The sequence below is a fragment of the Chiloscyllium punctatum genome, chromosome 9 (genome assembly GCF_047496795.1).
Source record: "Chiloscyllium punctatum isolate Juve2018m chromosome 9, sChiPun1.3, whole genome shotgun sequence".
Classification (NCBI taxonomy): domain Eukaryota; kingdom Metazoa; phylum Chordata; class Chondrichthyes; order Orectolobiformes; family Hemiscylliidae; genus Chiloscyllium; species Chiloscyllium punctatum.
Window position 1 is genome coordinate 65,871,892 of NC_092747.1, and position 14,701 is coordinate 65,886,592.

The 14,701-nt window shown below is 41.0% G+C and overlaps 1 protein-coding gene and 1 long non-coding RNA gene across 5 annotated transcripts in view; one reads left to right on the plus strand and one right to left on the minus strand.

Annotated features, from left to right (window-relative positions):
- Positions 1-426: 426 nt before the first annotated feature.
- Positions 427-3,832, minus strand: LOC140481467 (uncharacterized). Of its 2 annotated transcripts, none has more exons than XR_011961531.1 (3): positions 3,762-3,832; positions 2,507-2,571; positions 427-1,700 (listed from the first exon to the last, which is right to left on the minus strand). It is a non-coding gene; the product is annotated as an uncharacterized lncRNA (long non-coding RNA). The 2 variants fall into 2 exon arrangements; XR_011961532.1 differs by having other exon boundaries at positions 3,737-3,804.
- ddias (DNA damage-induced apoptosis suppressor) overlaps positions 3,828-14,701 on the plus strand; it is a 48,742-nt gene continuing 37,868 nt past the window's right edge. The window contains exon 1 of one of the 3 annotated variants that reach the window (XM_072577687.1): positions 3,828-4,083. Coding sequence is in view for 2 of the 3 variants with exons in the window: in XM_072577686.1 (XP_072433787.1) it covers positions 4,068-4,083 (16 nt within the window). In the remaining variant the exon portion in view is untranslated. The remainder of the gene's footprint in view (positions 4,084-14,701) is intronic. The other 2 variants (XM_072577686.1, XM_072577685.1) reach the window with 2 other exon arrangements.

Below are 14,701 nucleotides of genomic sequence, written 5' to 3' on the forward strand. Positions count from 1 at the left end.
CACAGCCGGGTGTCCAGTTGCCTGACCACAAGGGACCTTCAAGTTAAGATGAGTACCTCCTGCTTGACTGTGGCATTGTACCCCTTTTTGATCCCTTCACATACCTCGGCAGAGATGTAGACATAATCTTTGCCCAAATCACACCATAGCTTTAAGGAGGGGAAGCCTCCCTCCCATCTCCAGGTGGCCCAGAAACAATAGAATAAGTTCCTCCAGCAAGAGGTGTTTAAAATTCTGGTAGGTACAATTAAGAACAGTTAAAAGTGGACCATATTGTTGGAGTCACATGTAGGCCAGACCAGGTAAGGACAGCAGATTTCTTTCCCTGAAGGGTATGAGTCAACTACAGTCAACGACAATGGATACATGATCACTATAAGATTATCTTTTTATTCAATTTTTAATATTGCATTTACATTTCACCATCTTTCAATGTGGGAACTGAATGCACGTTCTCAGAAAATTAGGTGGAGGATTTAGATTACTGGTCTAGTGATATTTTCAGTATCCAACCATCTTCCCTGTGGCCCATGAAGTGCTAAAGAGGGATTGACATAAGCTGCTTTACCTCTTCTTCAGATGGAGTGATGAATATCTTGTTGGCCCCACATTTTAAGCTGAAGATCTTGGTTATTGATGAGGCTGTGCTAGGCTGCTTCATCTCCATCCAGTAGAATGATGTGGTGCTTCACCCAGTGAACATTTCTCTCCAAAACTAGCAGGCCAAAAGCACATTTGTTTGAAGTAATCTACTCACCTTAACTATCTATTGATGCTCACAAGTAGATCATACTCTTGGATTGGTATAGTGTGCAGGTGAGTGATTTCAACTGTATCCTCAAGCTGAAGGACCACTCTGGTACCCTGCATTGCAATAGTGGAGTCGATCCTGTTTAGATACTGATGTATGTCTGGGTGAATCTTCAACCTATCTGGAACACTTTCACTATTGAGAGATCAGAGCAAGAGAAACTAGAATCAATTGCCTTAGATCTTCAGTGTTCTGTCAGCTTCAGATACCTAGTAATAAGCTTGGATGGCAGCTTGAGGTGGAGCTGGGTTCATACAGGGTCACGAGGTCTCCAACATCGCAGGTGTCAGCTCAATTAATTTGATTAACTCAATTTTATATTAAGAAACTGCTGAAGGCACTGGGTACTGCAAAAACTAGGGTGTGGACAACATTCTGGTACTTGAGCTCCAGAACCAGCCAAGCTAGTTCGACACAGTTATAACTCTGGAATCTACCTGACAAAGTGGAAAATTGCCCAATTATATCCTCACCACAAAAAGAAAAAAAAAATCCAACTCTGTAAATGAACACTCCTTCAAAATATTTTAGGCTATCAGCAAGGTGATTGAAGGAATGGTTAACAACATTATCAAGTAACACTTGTCAAGGAAAAACCTGCTCATTGATGATTGGTCCTGGCAGAACCGAAACTATTTAGCTGATCTCATTATAACTTGGATCCAAACATAGAAAAATAAAAGCTGAATTCCAGAGCAGCATTTGACTGGGTTTGGCATTAAGGAGCACCAGCCTAGATTAGAGTGGTGCTGGAAAAGCACAACAGGTCAGGCAGCATCCAAAGAGCAGGAAAATTGACGTTTCGGGCAAAAGCCCTTCCTCAAGGAGCACTAACGATGTTGAAGTCAATGAGAATCAGAAGAAAATTCTCAGCTGGTTGTAGTCATACCTAGCAGAAAGAAAAAATGGATTTGGTTGTTGAAATTCAATCATATTATTCCAAGGACATCACTGAAACTCCCAATATGACCATTCTGAGATCACCGTTGGCTAGAAACTGAATTGGACAAGCTCTATAAGTACTGTGACTACAAAAACAGGTCAGAGGCTAGGAATTCTGCAGCAAATAACTCATATCCTGCCTCCTCAAAGTCAGCAATTAGGAGTCCTCACCACTTTGCCTGGATGGATGCTGCTCCAACAACACTCAAGCTTGATACTCCAAGAAAAAGCATCTTGCTTGATTTGCACCTCATTGAACACCCTCACCATTTATTCCCTCCACCACCAAGTAGTGGCAGCTATGTGTATCATCCACTAGATGCACTGCAACAGCTCTCCAAAGCTCTTTGGAGGCCCCTTCTAATCCCACAATCTCTATCACTGATTAAGGCAACAGCATCAGCTGCATGGGAATACCATCAGAACTTTCATTGTCACTGGATCAAAATACAAAACTCCCTTTCTAAAGGACACTGGATAGGTACACAATTGTGAGCTGTAGTGGTTCAAGAAGGGTAATTATGGATAGGCGATGAATTTTAGTGAAGCCCACATCTCAAAAATGAATTTTAAAAAGGATACAACTAAAGCCAATCTTTACACTCTTTTTCATGCACATTTATACACTAGAAGCAAGCAGTTCCAAATCCTAAAAACACATTTTCTGCCATTGTCTATTTGAAGGCAACATGTGAATTTTCAACAGATAAACATGACCTGTTACAATTAAAAGATATAATTTCCAATTACTACCTAAATGGAGTAGGTAGCTGCATCATCATTGAAATTCCTTCCATGATATGGTGAGATTGAATAAGCTGTAAAACAAAAACAAAAGAACAGTGGATGTTGGAAATTTGAAATAACAACAGAAATTGCTGGAAAATCTCAATAGCAGCATCTTGGAGCGAGAACAGAGTTAGTGTTTCAGGTCCAGTGACCTTTAGAACAGTTCTTCTTTAGAAGAGTCATTAGACTTGAAATGTTAACTGAGTTCTCTCCAAGATGCGACCAGACTTGCTGAGATTTTCCAGTAATTTATATTATCTGAGCCATATTTGTACTCTAGCAGGAGGCTGAAATTTCTTCCAGCAGGAGGTTCTTCCAGCCTCCTACTTGTCTACCTTCAAGCATCTGCAGTTTTTTTGTCTCTATATTCATACTCTTACAGCTTAATAGGCAATTATTGAGGAGAACTAAAGAGTGAAATAGATAAACAGCAGATGATGTAAGTAGGAAAATATAAAATGTGAGAGAAACTCAGTATGCCTGGTGTGAGAAACAAAACTCACATATTAATAAATTTCAGTCTGAGTCAAATTCTGAAGCAGCGAATTTTATTGATCAATACTTGCAAGAACGGGTGCCTAACGAGTAAGCACCCCGATCTGAGGGTTACATTCTGATTTATGCTGTTCAGCTGCATCTCTCGGTCCTCCCCTTTCACCCCATCGGTTACTTTTGCTGTAGCGCATAGCCTATCACAAGCTCTAGCTTCTCTCCGCTACTGTTTACTTCTCCCATTACTCTAAGCCTGTCGCCTCTTGCTCTTATTAATGTCATTCCTTATATGTGACTATCCTGGCATAGTTTGCTGTCTTCCTGCGATCATCCTGCCAAACTAAATTCCATCCGTTGGCCACATCCCTCCTGCGACTGGCACACTATTCTCCTGTTACTGGTACATCCTGCTACACGGTTGCTCTGACCTATTAGTCATAGATAATTCTACCTGTTTTCACTTCTCACTGTTTAGTATTGGCAGGCGCAGCCTAATTTCATAATGTAAGCTTTTGCAGAAGCAACACCTGTTCCCTTATTCTGCACAATTTTAACCCTATACCTGGTAGCATTTGATATGGTTCTTAAGTATTACTGGACTCAAAACACTAATTCTGAGTTTATCCGACATTAACTGTGTTTGTTTTAAATTTCCAGCATCCGCAGTTCTTTGTTTTATTTTATCATCATTATGGTACCAACCCATGTCTGATTCACACTGACCCACCAGTTGCCATAAATATTTCTTCATGACTCAGGTTGTGACTCCGATTCGGAACCCCTGACAATTCAAAGACCGAGACCCGGAACGGAATCTGTCCGGACCGACGGCGCCGGAGCAGAGCCACCCGGAACCTGAAAGGTGACGGACAGAAGAAAATCTCATTGGTTGGATACTTCCGGCGGGAATTTCAGAGAGAGAAAAAAATCTAAAACCCAGTGATGTTTAAGAGTCAGCTACCGAGAGTGCCAGTCGGTATTGATATACACAAACTCTTTATGTTGGACGTACAACCATACCCGACAAAGTAATATGTATCTTAAACCAGGTAATTCCACAGGAATCGTTGAGCGTCCGTTAATCTGTCGTTGTGTTCTTAAATGTTCCATCATGGTCTGTTTTGGGTGAATGCCATCGCACAATGGAGAGTTTTTAGTTCTACAGTTCTAGTTGATCCTTTCATTCTCTAAATTATCTAATTACTTATTTGACATTGCATACGGGATGAGCAGAAATCCTCCAAATAAATCCCGGAAAGACGAAAGACATTTTCTTTTGGCTTTGCTGCTAACTCCGTTCCTTTCTTTGGAAACTGGAGTCAAACCAGACTATTAACAGTCGTGGTATTACATTTCACCCCAAATGAGCTTAAGTTTTCGTCTCCTCATTTAAGGAATAAATTAAGTACATTGGAGCTGACTTAGTCATAGGCGTATACAGCACGGAGACAAACCCTTCAGTTCAACTCATCCATACCAACCAGATATCCTAAATTAATCTAGTCCCATTTGCCAGCACTTGACCAATATCCCTCTAAACTCTTCCAATTGATATATCCAACCAGATGCCTTTTAAATGTTGTAATTGTTTCAGCCTCCCACTTCCTCTGGCAGCTCATTCCATACATGCTCCACCCTTTGCATGAAAAAGTTGCCACTTAGGGCCCTTTTAAATCTTTGTCCTCTTACCCTAAACCTATGCCCTCTAATCTGGACTCCATCTCCCCCCCCCCCCACCCAGGAAAAGGCCTTGTCTATATACCCTATTCATGCCCCTCATGATTTTATAAACCTCAATAAGGTCACCTTCAGCCTCTGACACTCCAGGGAAAATAGCCCCAGTCTATTCAGCCTCTCCCTATGGCTCAAACCCTCCAATCCTGGTAATATCCTTGTAAAACGTTTCTGAACCCATTCAAGTTTCACAACAAACTTCCTATAGGAGGGATACCAGAACTGCGCACAATATTCCAAAAATGGCCTAACCAATATCCTCTACAGCTGCAACATGATCTCCCAACTCCTATACTGAATGCTCAGGCCATAAAGGAAAGCATACTAAGCGCCTTTGTCACTATTCTATCTTCCTGAGACTCCACTTTCAAGTAACAATGAATCTGGACTCCAAGATCTCTTTGTTCAGCAACACTCCCCAGGACCTTACCATTAAGTGTATAAGTCATGCCCTGATTTGCGTTTCCAAATGCAGCACCTCACATTGAGCTAAATTAAACTGCATCTGCCAGTCGGCCCATTGACCATCTTTTCAAGATCCCGCTGTACACTGAGGTAACCTTCCTTGCTGTTCTCTCTCTGTCTCTAACTGTCTGTCTATCTCTGTTTCTATCTCTCTCTCTAACTCTCTCTCAAAAACACATTTCCCAGATGGTATCAGTTCTGAAGAAGGGTCACTAGACTCAAAATATTAACTCTTTTCTTTCCACGATGGTGCCAGAACTGCATGGTTCCTCCAGCAATTTTTAGTTTTATTTCAGATTTCCAGAATCTGGATTTCTTTGTTTTATTTACATGGTTAATATCTGAAATAAGTGAGTTCATTTACAGGGATAAGTTTGACATGCTGGACTTGTTTGCAGAGTTTAGAAGAGTGCAGGATGACTTGATTAAGATTCTAAGTTGCCTTAACAAGGTGAATGTGGAAAGGATGCTTCCTTTACTGCATGAGCCCAGAACTAGTAGAGGCATTTTTAAAAGTCAAAATCGGTCATGATCTTGTTGATTATTGTTACAGGATTAAGGGGCTGAATGGCCTACTATTGCTCCTATTTTGTGTGTTGTCTGCTATATATTTGTGCCATCTCCATTAACCTGTGACATGTTGTTCAAGTTCACCTTTGCCTCAGCATATATGCTACTGAAGCACTCAGATTAATACCAGACATTAAACTTTGTGCTATATTATTATTGAAAGATTGTTCTTTACATGTACTTCCCACAAGCTCTCTCTCACACATCCTAACTAACTCTATCTACATTGTGCTCATGACACCCCCAGTGTGGAGTAGCTCTGTGACATTACAAGGTTCCTCAAGGATCCTAAAGGCCTTCCACAATATGTCGTCAATTTCATGATTAAATTAGGCTTACTGAGCAATACCCACTCAACTATGTTTCATTTATGCCTTTCCAGTTCAAAACTGCAATATTTCACTGATCGTGTGTACTTAGAAATAGCCCTCAAATCATTGAATCAGGAGTAGCCATTCAGCCAATCGAGCCTGCTCCACCATTTAATACAATCATGAATGATTGAATACTTCAATACCTTTTAGCCACACTATCCCCATAACCCTTTACCTCTTTGATAATTGGAAAGCTGTCAATTTCTACCTTATACACACTCAAAGATTGAGCTTCCACAGCCCTCTGGGGTAGAGAATTCCAAAGGTTCACAACTCTGAGTAAATAAATTTTCATCTTAGTCCTAAGTGACAGTTCTTTATTTGAAATTGTGTCCCCAAGTTCTAGACTCCCCAACCAGGGGAAACAACTTACCTGCACCTACCATGTCTATCCCTTTTAAGTATGTTGTAGGTTTCAATGAGATTGCCTTTTATCCTTTAAAGTTCCAGGAAATACAGGCCTAGTTCGCCTAAAGCCCCTATTGTAAGATGCTCCCTTCAACCTGTAAACTCATCTGGTGAGCCTTGCATATATTCCCTCTAAGGTAATAATATTCTTCCTAAACTAAAAAGAACAAAATTGCAAACACTACTCCAGGCACCGTTAAACCAAGCTTCCATACAATTGAAGCAAATTGCACTTGAATCCTCTTGCAATAAAGGCTAACATTCAATTACTGTTCCTAATAGCTTGTTGCATGTTTACGTCAGTGACTTATTGATGAGGACACCTAGATCCCTTTTTGCATCTGCACTTGCAACCTCTCACCATGTAAGGAATACTCCATATCTGTTCCTCCTACCAAACTGGATAACCTCACATTTTTCACATTATATTCCATCTACCATTATTTTGCCCACATACTTTTCCTGTCCAAATCTTCTTGAAGCTGCTTTACATCTTCCTCACAATGTATGTTCCTACTTTTCTTTGTGTCATCTACAAATTTGTAGATATTACATTTGGTCACCACCTTCAAATTATTGATATATATTGTGAACAGCTGGACCTCTAATACAGCAGGGTTGTAAGAGTAGAGGATTTTGATTTTCCGAGCATTAGTGGCCCCATCATAATGTTAAAGCTTTGGATGGTGAAGGATTTGTTAAATGTATTCAAGAAAATTTTCTTTATCAGTGTATATATGTTCCAACTAGAGAAGGAGCAAAACTTGACCACCTCGTTTTGGGAAATAAGACAGATCAAGTGACTGACGTGTTAGTAGGGGACAAATGATCCTAATTCTATTAGTTTTAAAATAATTATGAAAAAGAATAAGCCTTCCTTAAAAGTTAAAGTTCTTAATTATAGTAAGGCAAGTTTTAATAGTATGAGTCAAGAGCTTTCAAAAAATTGATTGGAGTAGACCTTTTGCAAGTAAAAGGATGGCTGACAAGTAAGAGGCTTTCAAAAGTGTGATGATGAGATTTTAGAAGCATTATATTCCTGTTAGAGTAAAAGGTAAGGCTAATAAGATTAAGGAATGATGGATGAATATAGATATTGAGGTTGCAGTCAAGAATAAAAAATAATCATGTATGAGAAAGAGACAATTGGGATCAAATGAATCTTTTCAACAGTAGGGGCATTTGTAAGAGGGAAATTAAGAAGGGAAAAAGGAGATAACCTTGGCAGATAAGGTAAAGGATAATCCAAAGAGATTGTACAAGTACATGAAGTGCAAAAGAGCAACTAGAGATGGAGTAGGGCCCGTTAAAGATCAACAAAGTTGGCTTTGTGTTGAACAACAGAAACTGAGAGAGATATTAAATGAATATTTTCATCCCAGTTTTTACTGTGGAGAAAGAAATAGATGTTGGTTAAGACGGAGAAATAAATATATATATTTTGAAAACAGTTCACATTACAGAAGTGGAAGTGTTGGAGGACTTCGAAAATGCAAAGGTGGATAAATCTCCAGGATCTGATCAAGTGGGAAATTAGGGAAGAAATTACAGGTTTCAAGCAAAACTATTTGTATCTATAACCACAGGTGAGGTGCCAGAGGACTGGAGGGTGGCTAATGTTGTGCCTTTAATTTAGAAAGAAGCCTGGGAACTGTAGACGTGAGAGTCTGACATCGGTTATAGATTAGCTGTTGGAAGTGACTCTGGAAGATAGGATTTGCATTCATATGGAGGGGGAAGGAATGGTTTGAGATAGCATGGTTTTGTGCAAGGGAAATTGTATTTTTTGATAAAGTAACCAAACAGATTGATGAAGGCAGAGCAGTAGATGTTGTTTACCTGGACTTTAATAAAGCCTTTGATAAGGTTCTACATGGTATACTGATGCGTAATATTAATCACATGGGATTCAGGGTGAACTTGCCAATTGGATACAGAATTGGCTTTACAGTAGAAGATGGATTGTTTTTGGACTGGAGGCCGATAAGCAACGATATTCCGCAAAGATCAGTACTAGGCCCAATTTTGTTTGTAGTTTATATCAATGATTTGAATAAGAATATAGGAGGTATAATTAAGAAGTTTGCAATTGACACCAAAATTGGGGATACAGTGAAGAGGGTTTTCTAAGATTACAAAGCGATCTTGATTATATTGGATCAATGGCTGAAGAGTGGCAGGTGGAGTTTAATTTGAATAAATGTGAGGTATTGTATTTTGGTAAAAACAGAAGGGTAAAACTTAAATAATTAGTGGTAGGGTCCTAGGTAGTGTTGTAGAGCAGAGACCTAAGGGATTAGGTACATAATTCTTTGAAATTTGTGTCATAGGTAGACAAGGTGGTTAAGAAGGCATTTAGCATGCTTGCCTTCATTGCTCAGACCTTGGAGTGTAAGAGTTGGGACCAAAATTTGAGGTTGGACAGGATACTGGTGAGGTCTCTTCTGGAGTATTGTGTGCAGTTCTGGTTGCCCATTTTAGGAAGGAAATTATTGAACTGTAGAGGGTTCAGAAAAGATTTACCAGAATGTTGCTGGGATTGGAGCATGAGAGTTCTAAAAATAGGCTGGAACTTCTTTCATTGGACCATGGGAGGTTGATGGGTTGTAATAAAGTCACGAGGGCCATAGATAAGGTGAATAGCAAAGGTCTTTTCCCTAAAGTGGGAGAGTTCAAAACTAGGAGGCATATTTTTAAGGTCAGAGGAGAAAGATTTAAGAATGGCACTTTTTACACAGAGAGTGCTTCGTGTGCAGAATGGACTGCTGGACGAAGTGGTGGATGCAGCTACATTTACAATGTTTAAAAGACATTTGGATAGTACATGAATAGGAAAGGTTTGGAGTAATATGGGCCAAACACAGGCTGGTGGGACTAGTTTAATTTGGGGACTTGGTTGCCATGGACTATTCGAACAGAAGGGAGTTTCCATGCTGTATGACTCTGATGGGTGGAGAGAGCAGTTAATAATGCAACAATGTTTATTAATAGGGCATAGAATAACAAGAGCAAGGACGTGATATTGAGCTTACATAGGACACTTATTAGACCTCAGCTGGAGTATTTTGTAACGGTTTTGCACCACATTATAGGAAATATGAATGCATTAGTGGGCAGAAATGGTTTACAAGAAGGGCTCCATGAAATAGAAACTTCAATTATGAGGTAAATTGAGAAAGTTGGAACTGTTCTCCTTGGCAAGAAGAAGGCTGAGAGAAGATTTAATAGAGGTTTTCAAAATCATGAGCGGGCTGCATGGAGTAGGGGGGAACTGTTCCCAATTATAAAAATACAAGAACAAGAGAGCATAAATTTAAATTTAACGTGCAAAAGAAGCAAGGGTAGTGTGGGATGCATGCCCGGAAATGTAACGGAAGCAGGTTTAGTTGAGACACTCAGGAGAACTTCGGATGATTTTGTTTTGGTTAGAAATAACATGTAAGGGTGTGGGGCAAAAAGCAGGAGATTGGTATTAGATAATGATGCTCATATGCTCGTTTGAAGAGTTGATGTGGGCACAAAGGCGTGAATGGCTTCCTTCTGTGCTATAACAATTCTATGACACGGAATGAGAACTGGAAGAGTCTAGCACCAGAAGGCACCATCTGAGAATAAGAGATTTAAAACCGAAATGGAGAAGAATTTGTTCTGTCAAAAGACAGTGAATTAATGGAATTGTTTATTGCCAAGGTTGTTGTGACTGGGTCATTAGCTATATTTAAGGCTGAGATTTAAGGCTAATAAGTAAGGGAATCAAGGGTTATTGGGAAAAGACACGAAATTGGAATTGAGGATTACCAGATCAGCTGAATTTTCTCCTGCCTGGAAAGAAAGAAACTAATTAGATGGGTTGCTCCTGGTGAAATACTCAAACCCTCCTTGCCACCTCACCAACCTCCTTGATTAGAAAGTCCTTCTCAACCAGCCAATAACTAAATTTATTAATAGCCCCTTAAAGCTCTCAACTTGCCACCTGTCCAATTACCTGTCTTTCTAACAGTTGAGAAAGGTGTCTGGTTTCTCAGTTAGGAAACCAAGGTGACCTTCCTGCTGGATTTGATAGGGTCTCCAGTTGCCCCAATCATGAGATAATCAGAAGCGTAGATGGAGGTCAGGAGGGTGGCCACTGAAAGCCATTTCCCTTGCCCCACTAAAAGGATTATTGCTGTATCATGAAGGAGTAGGTCTAAACTGGCTGCCTTTTGGATCCAGAAGCTGCCAGCCTCAAATTAGCCAGGTGACCCAGAAAGCCATTGTCAAGGTCTATAGGTAAAGAAATTGTCATCTCTTAAACTGATTAATGGATAATTGGGTGAATTACCTTGGTGGTGGATGTTGCAAGGTAGTCACCATCTAACACCTATTGTGTCAGATAACCAAAGGTAGTCAATGAAAGAACTTTTAAGGAATGTATGAAGGAGGTAAGCAATTAAGGGGCGGCACGGTGGCACAGTGGTTAGCACTGCTGCCTCACAGCGCCAGAGACCTGGGTTCAATTCCCGACTCAGGCGACTGTCTGTGTGGAGTTTGCACATTCTCCCCATGTCTGCGTGGGTTTCCTCCGGGTACTCCGGTTTCCTCCCACAATCCAAAGATGTGCAGGTCAGGTGAATTGGTCATGCTAAAATTGCCCGTAGTGTTAGGTAAAGGAGTAAATGTAGGGGAATGGGTGGGTTGCGCTTCGGCGGGTCGGTGTGGACTTGTTGGGCCGAAGGGCCTGTTTCCACACTGTAATGTAATCTAATCTAATCTAATCAAGTTAGAGAGGCATAGACGTCTCAATTGTGGGTCTGGAGTAGACTACAAGATTCAGGGAGGGATGAGGCCATATGAGGATTTGAAATCTTGAATGAGACTTTTAAAGTCAGGATATTATTTGACTGGAAGCCAATGTTAGTCAGGGAGTACAGGAGTGAGGGAGGAATGGGACTTGCTGCAAGTTAAGACACCAGCATCAGATTTGGATGACCTTACTTTTACAGAATGCAGATTGTGAGACACCATTCAGAAGTACATTTCTCTTGTCAATATGGATAGATGATGATTTCCACACCAGGCAACCCACGTTTGGCAAAGTCAGATGACATTAGAGGTAGGGATAGGCAGTCTGAGTGCTGGCACAAATGAGGTTGGAAGTTCAACTTGAAAATAAACATTACATCAAGGTTGTGAACAATCTTACACTCACTGTTCTCAGGGTAAGAGGAGAAGTCAGTCACTAGGGAACAGAGTATGGTGCAGAGACCAAAAACAATGGCTTTTGTAAAATGAATTAGTCCTTACAGTCAGTGATTTATAATTAATGTTTGGGAGAATTAATTAATTGCAGCTTGGAGAACTTCAGCCAAAAGCAGCCCATGGAGAAGTGCAGAATCAACGATCGCAACTTCTGAGTTTCCAGTTCTGTCTGTGTACGTGTGCGCGCGTAGACAATAGGTGCAGGACTAGGCCATTCTGCCCTTTGAGCCAGCACCACCATTCATTATGATCATGGTTGATCATCCTCAATCAGTATCCTGTTCCTGCCTTATCCCCATGACCCTTGATTCCACTATCCTTAAGAGCTCTATCCAACTCTTTCTTGAAAGTATCCAGAGACTTGGCCTTCACTGCCTTCTGGGGCAGAGCATTCCATACACCCACCACTCTCTGGGTGAAGAAGTTTCTCCTCAACTCTGTTGTAAGTGGCCTACTCCTTATTTTTAAACTGTGTCCTCTGGTTCGGGACTCACCCATCAGCGGAAACATGCTTCCTGCCTCCAGAGTGTCCAATCCTTTAATAATCTTATACATCTCAATCAGATCCCCTCTCAGCCTTCTAAACTCAAGCATATATAAGCCCAGTTGCTCCAATCTTTCAGCGTTAAGATAGTCCCGCCATTCCGGGAATTGACCTCATGAACCTACGCTGCACTCCCTCAATAGCCAAAATATCTTTCCTCAAATTTGGAGACCAAAACTGTCACAATATTCCAGATGCGGTCTCACCAGGGCCCTGTACAGCTGCAGAAGGACCTCTTTGCTTCTATACTCAATTCCTCTTGTTATGAAGGCCAGAATGCTATTAGCTTTCTTCACTGCCTGCTTTACCTGCATACGTGCTTTCATTGACTAACGTGCAAGAACACCTAGGTCTCATTGTACTGCCCGCTTACCTAACTTGACTCCATTTAGGTAGTAATCTGCCTTCTTGTTCTTGTCACCAAAGTGGATAACCACACATTTATCCACATTGAACTGCATCTGCCATGCATCGCCCACTCACCTAGCCTGTCCAGGTCACATTGTATTCTCCTAACATCCTCCTCACATTTTACTCTGCCACCCAGCTTTGTGTCATCAGCAAACTTGCTAATATTACATTTAATACCTTCATCTATATCATTAATGTACATTGTATAAAACAGCGGTCCCAGCACTGATCCCTGTGGCACACCACTGGTCACCGCCTGCCATTCCAAAAGGGAGCCGTTTATCACTACTCTTTGTTTCCTGTCAGCCAACCACTTTTCAATCCAAGTCAGTATTTTGCCCCTAATACCATGTGCCCTAATTTTTCTCACTAACCTCCTATGTGGGACTTTATCAAAGGCTTTCTGAAAGTCCAGGTATACTACATCCACTGGATCTCCCTTGTCCATCTTCAGAGTTACATCCTCAAAAAATTCCAGAAGATTAGTCAATTGAGACCTGATTCTGACCTATCCTGTTACTGCTATCCAGATGTGTTGTAATTTCGTCCTTTATAATTGACTCCAGCATTTTTCCCACCACTGAGGTCAGACTAACTGGTCTATAATTCTCTGTTTTCTCTCTCCCTCTTTTCTTAAAAAGTGGGACAACATTAGCCACCCTCCAATCTGCAGGAACTGATCCTGAATCTATAGAACATTGGAAAATGATCACCAATACATCCATGATTTCTAGAATCACCTCCTTCAGTACCCTGGGACGTAGACTGGGGACTATGGGGTCCCGGGTACTTATCAGCCTTCAGACCTAACAGTCTCTCCAACACCAATTCCTGCCTAATATAAATGCCCTTCAGTTCAGGTCCTTCAGCCACTATTGCATCTGGGAGATTGCTCGTGTCTTCCCCAGTGATCTAAAGTACCAATTCAAGTTTTCTGCCATTTCTTTGTTCCCTGTAATAAATTCACCCGTTTCTGTCTTCAAGGGCCCAATTTTAGTCTTAACCATTTTTTTTTCTTTTCACATACCTAAAAAAGCCTTTACTATCCTCCTTTTATATTTTTGGCCAGTTTGCCTTCGTACCTTATTTTTTCTTTGTGTATTTCCTTTTTAGTAATCCTCTGTTGTTCTTTAAAAGCTTCCCAGTCCTCCAATTTCCCACTCATCTTTGCTATGTTATACTTTTTCTCTTTTGTCTTTTATATGTGCTTAACTTCCCTCGTCATCCACGGCCACCCCTGCCTCCCCTTAGGATCTTTCTTCCTTTTTGGAATGAACTGATCCTGCATCTTCTGCATTATACCCAGAAATACCTGCCATTGTTGTTCCACTGCCATCCCTGCTAGGGTATTGCACCATTGAACTTTGGCCAGCTCCTCCATCATAGCTCCATAGTTCCCCTTATTCAACTGAAATATTGTCACTTCCGATTGTACCCTCTCCCTTTCAAACTGCAGATTAAAGCTTATTGTATTGTGGTCACTACTTCCTAATGGCTCCTTTACTTCGAGGTCCCTGATCAAATCCAGTTCGTTGCATAACACCAGATCCAGAATTGCTTTCTACCTGGTAGGCCCCAGCACAAGCTGTTCTAAGAGCCCATCTCTGAGGCACTTCACAAACTCCCTTTCTTGGGGTCTAGTACAATCCTGATTCTCCCAGTCTACCTGCATGTTGAAATCCCCCATAACAACTGTAGTAATATCTTTGCGACAGGCCAGTTTCAGCTCCTTATTCAACTTACACACTGCATCCAGGCTACTGTTTGGGGGGCCTGTAGATAACTCCCATTAGGGTCTTTCTACTCTTAGAATTTCTCAGCTCTATCCATACTGACTCTACATCCCCTGATTCTAGGACCCCCTGTGCAAGGGACTGAATATCATTCCTTACCAACAAAACCACCCCACTCCCTCTGCCAGTC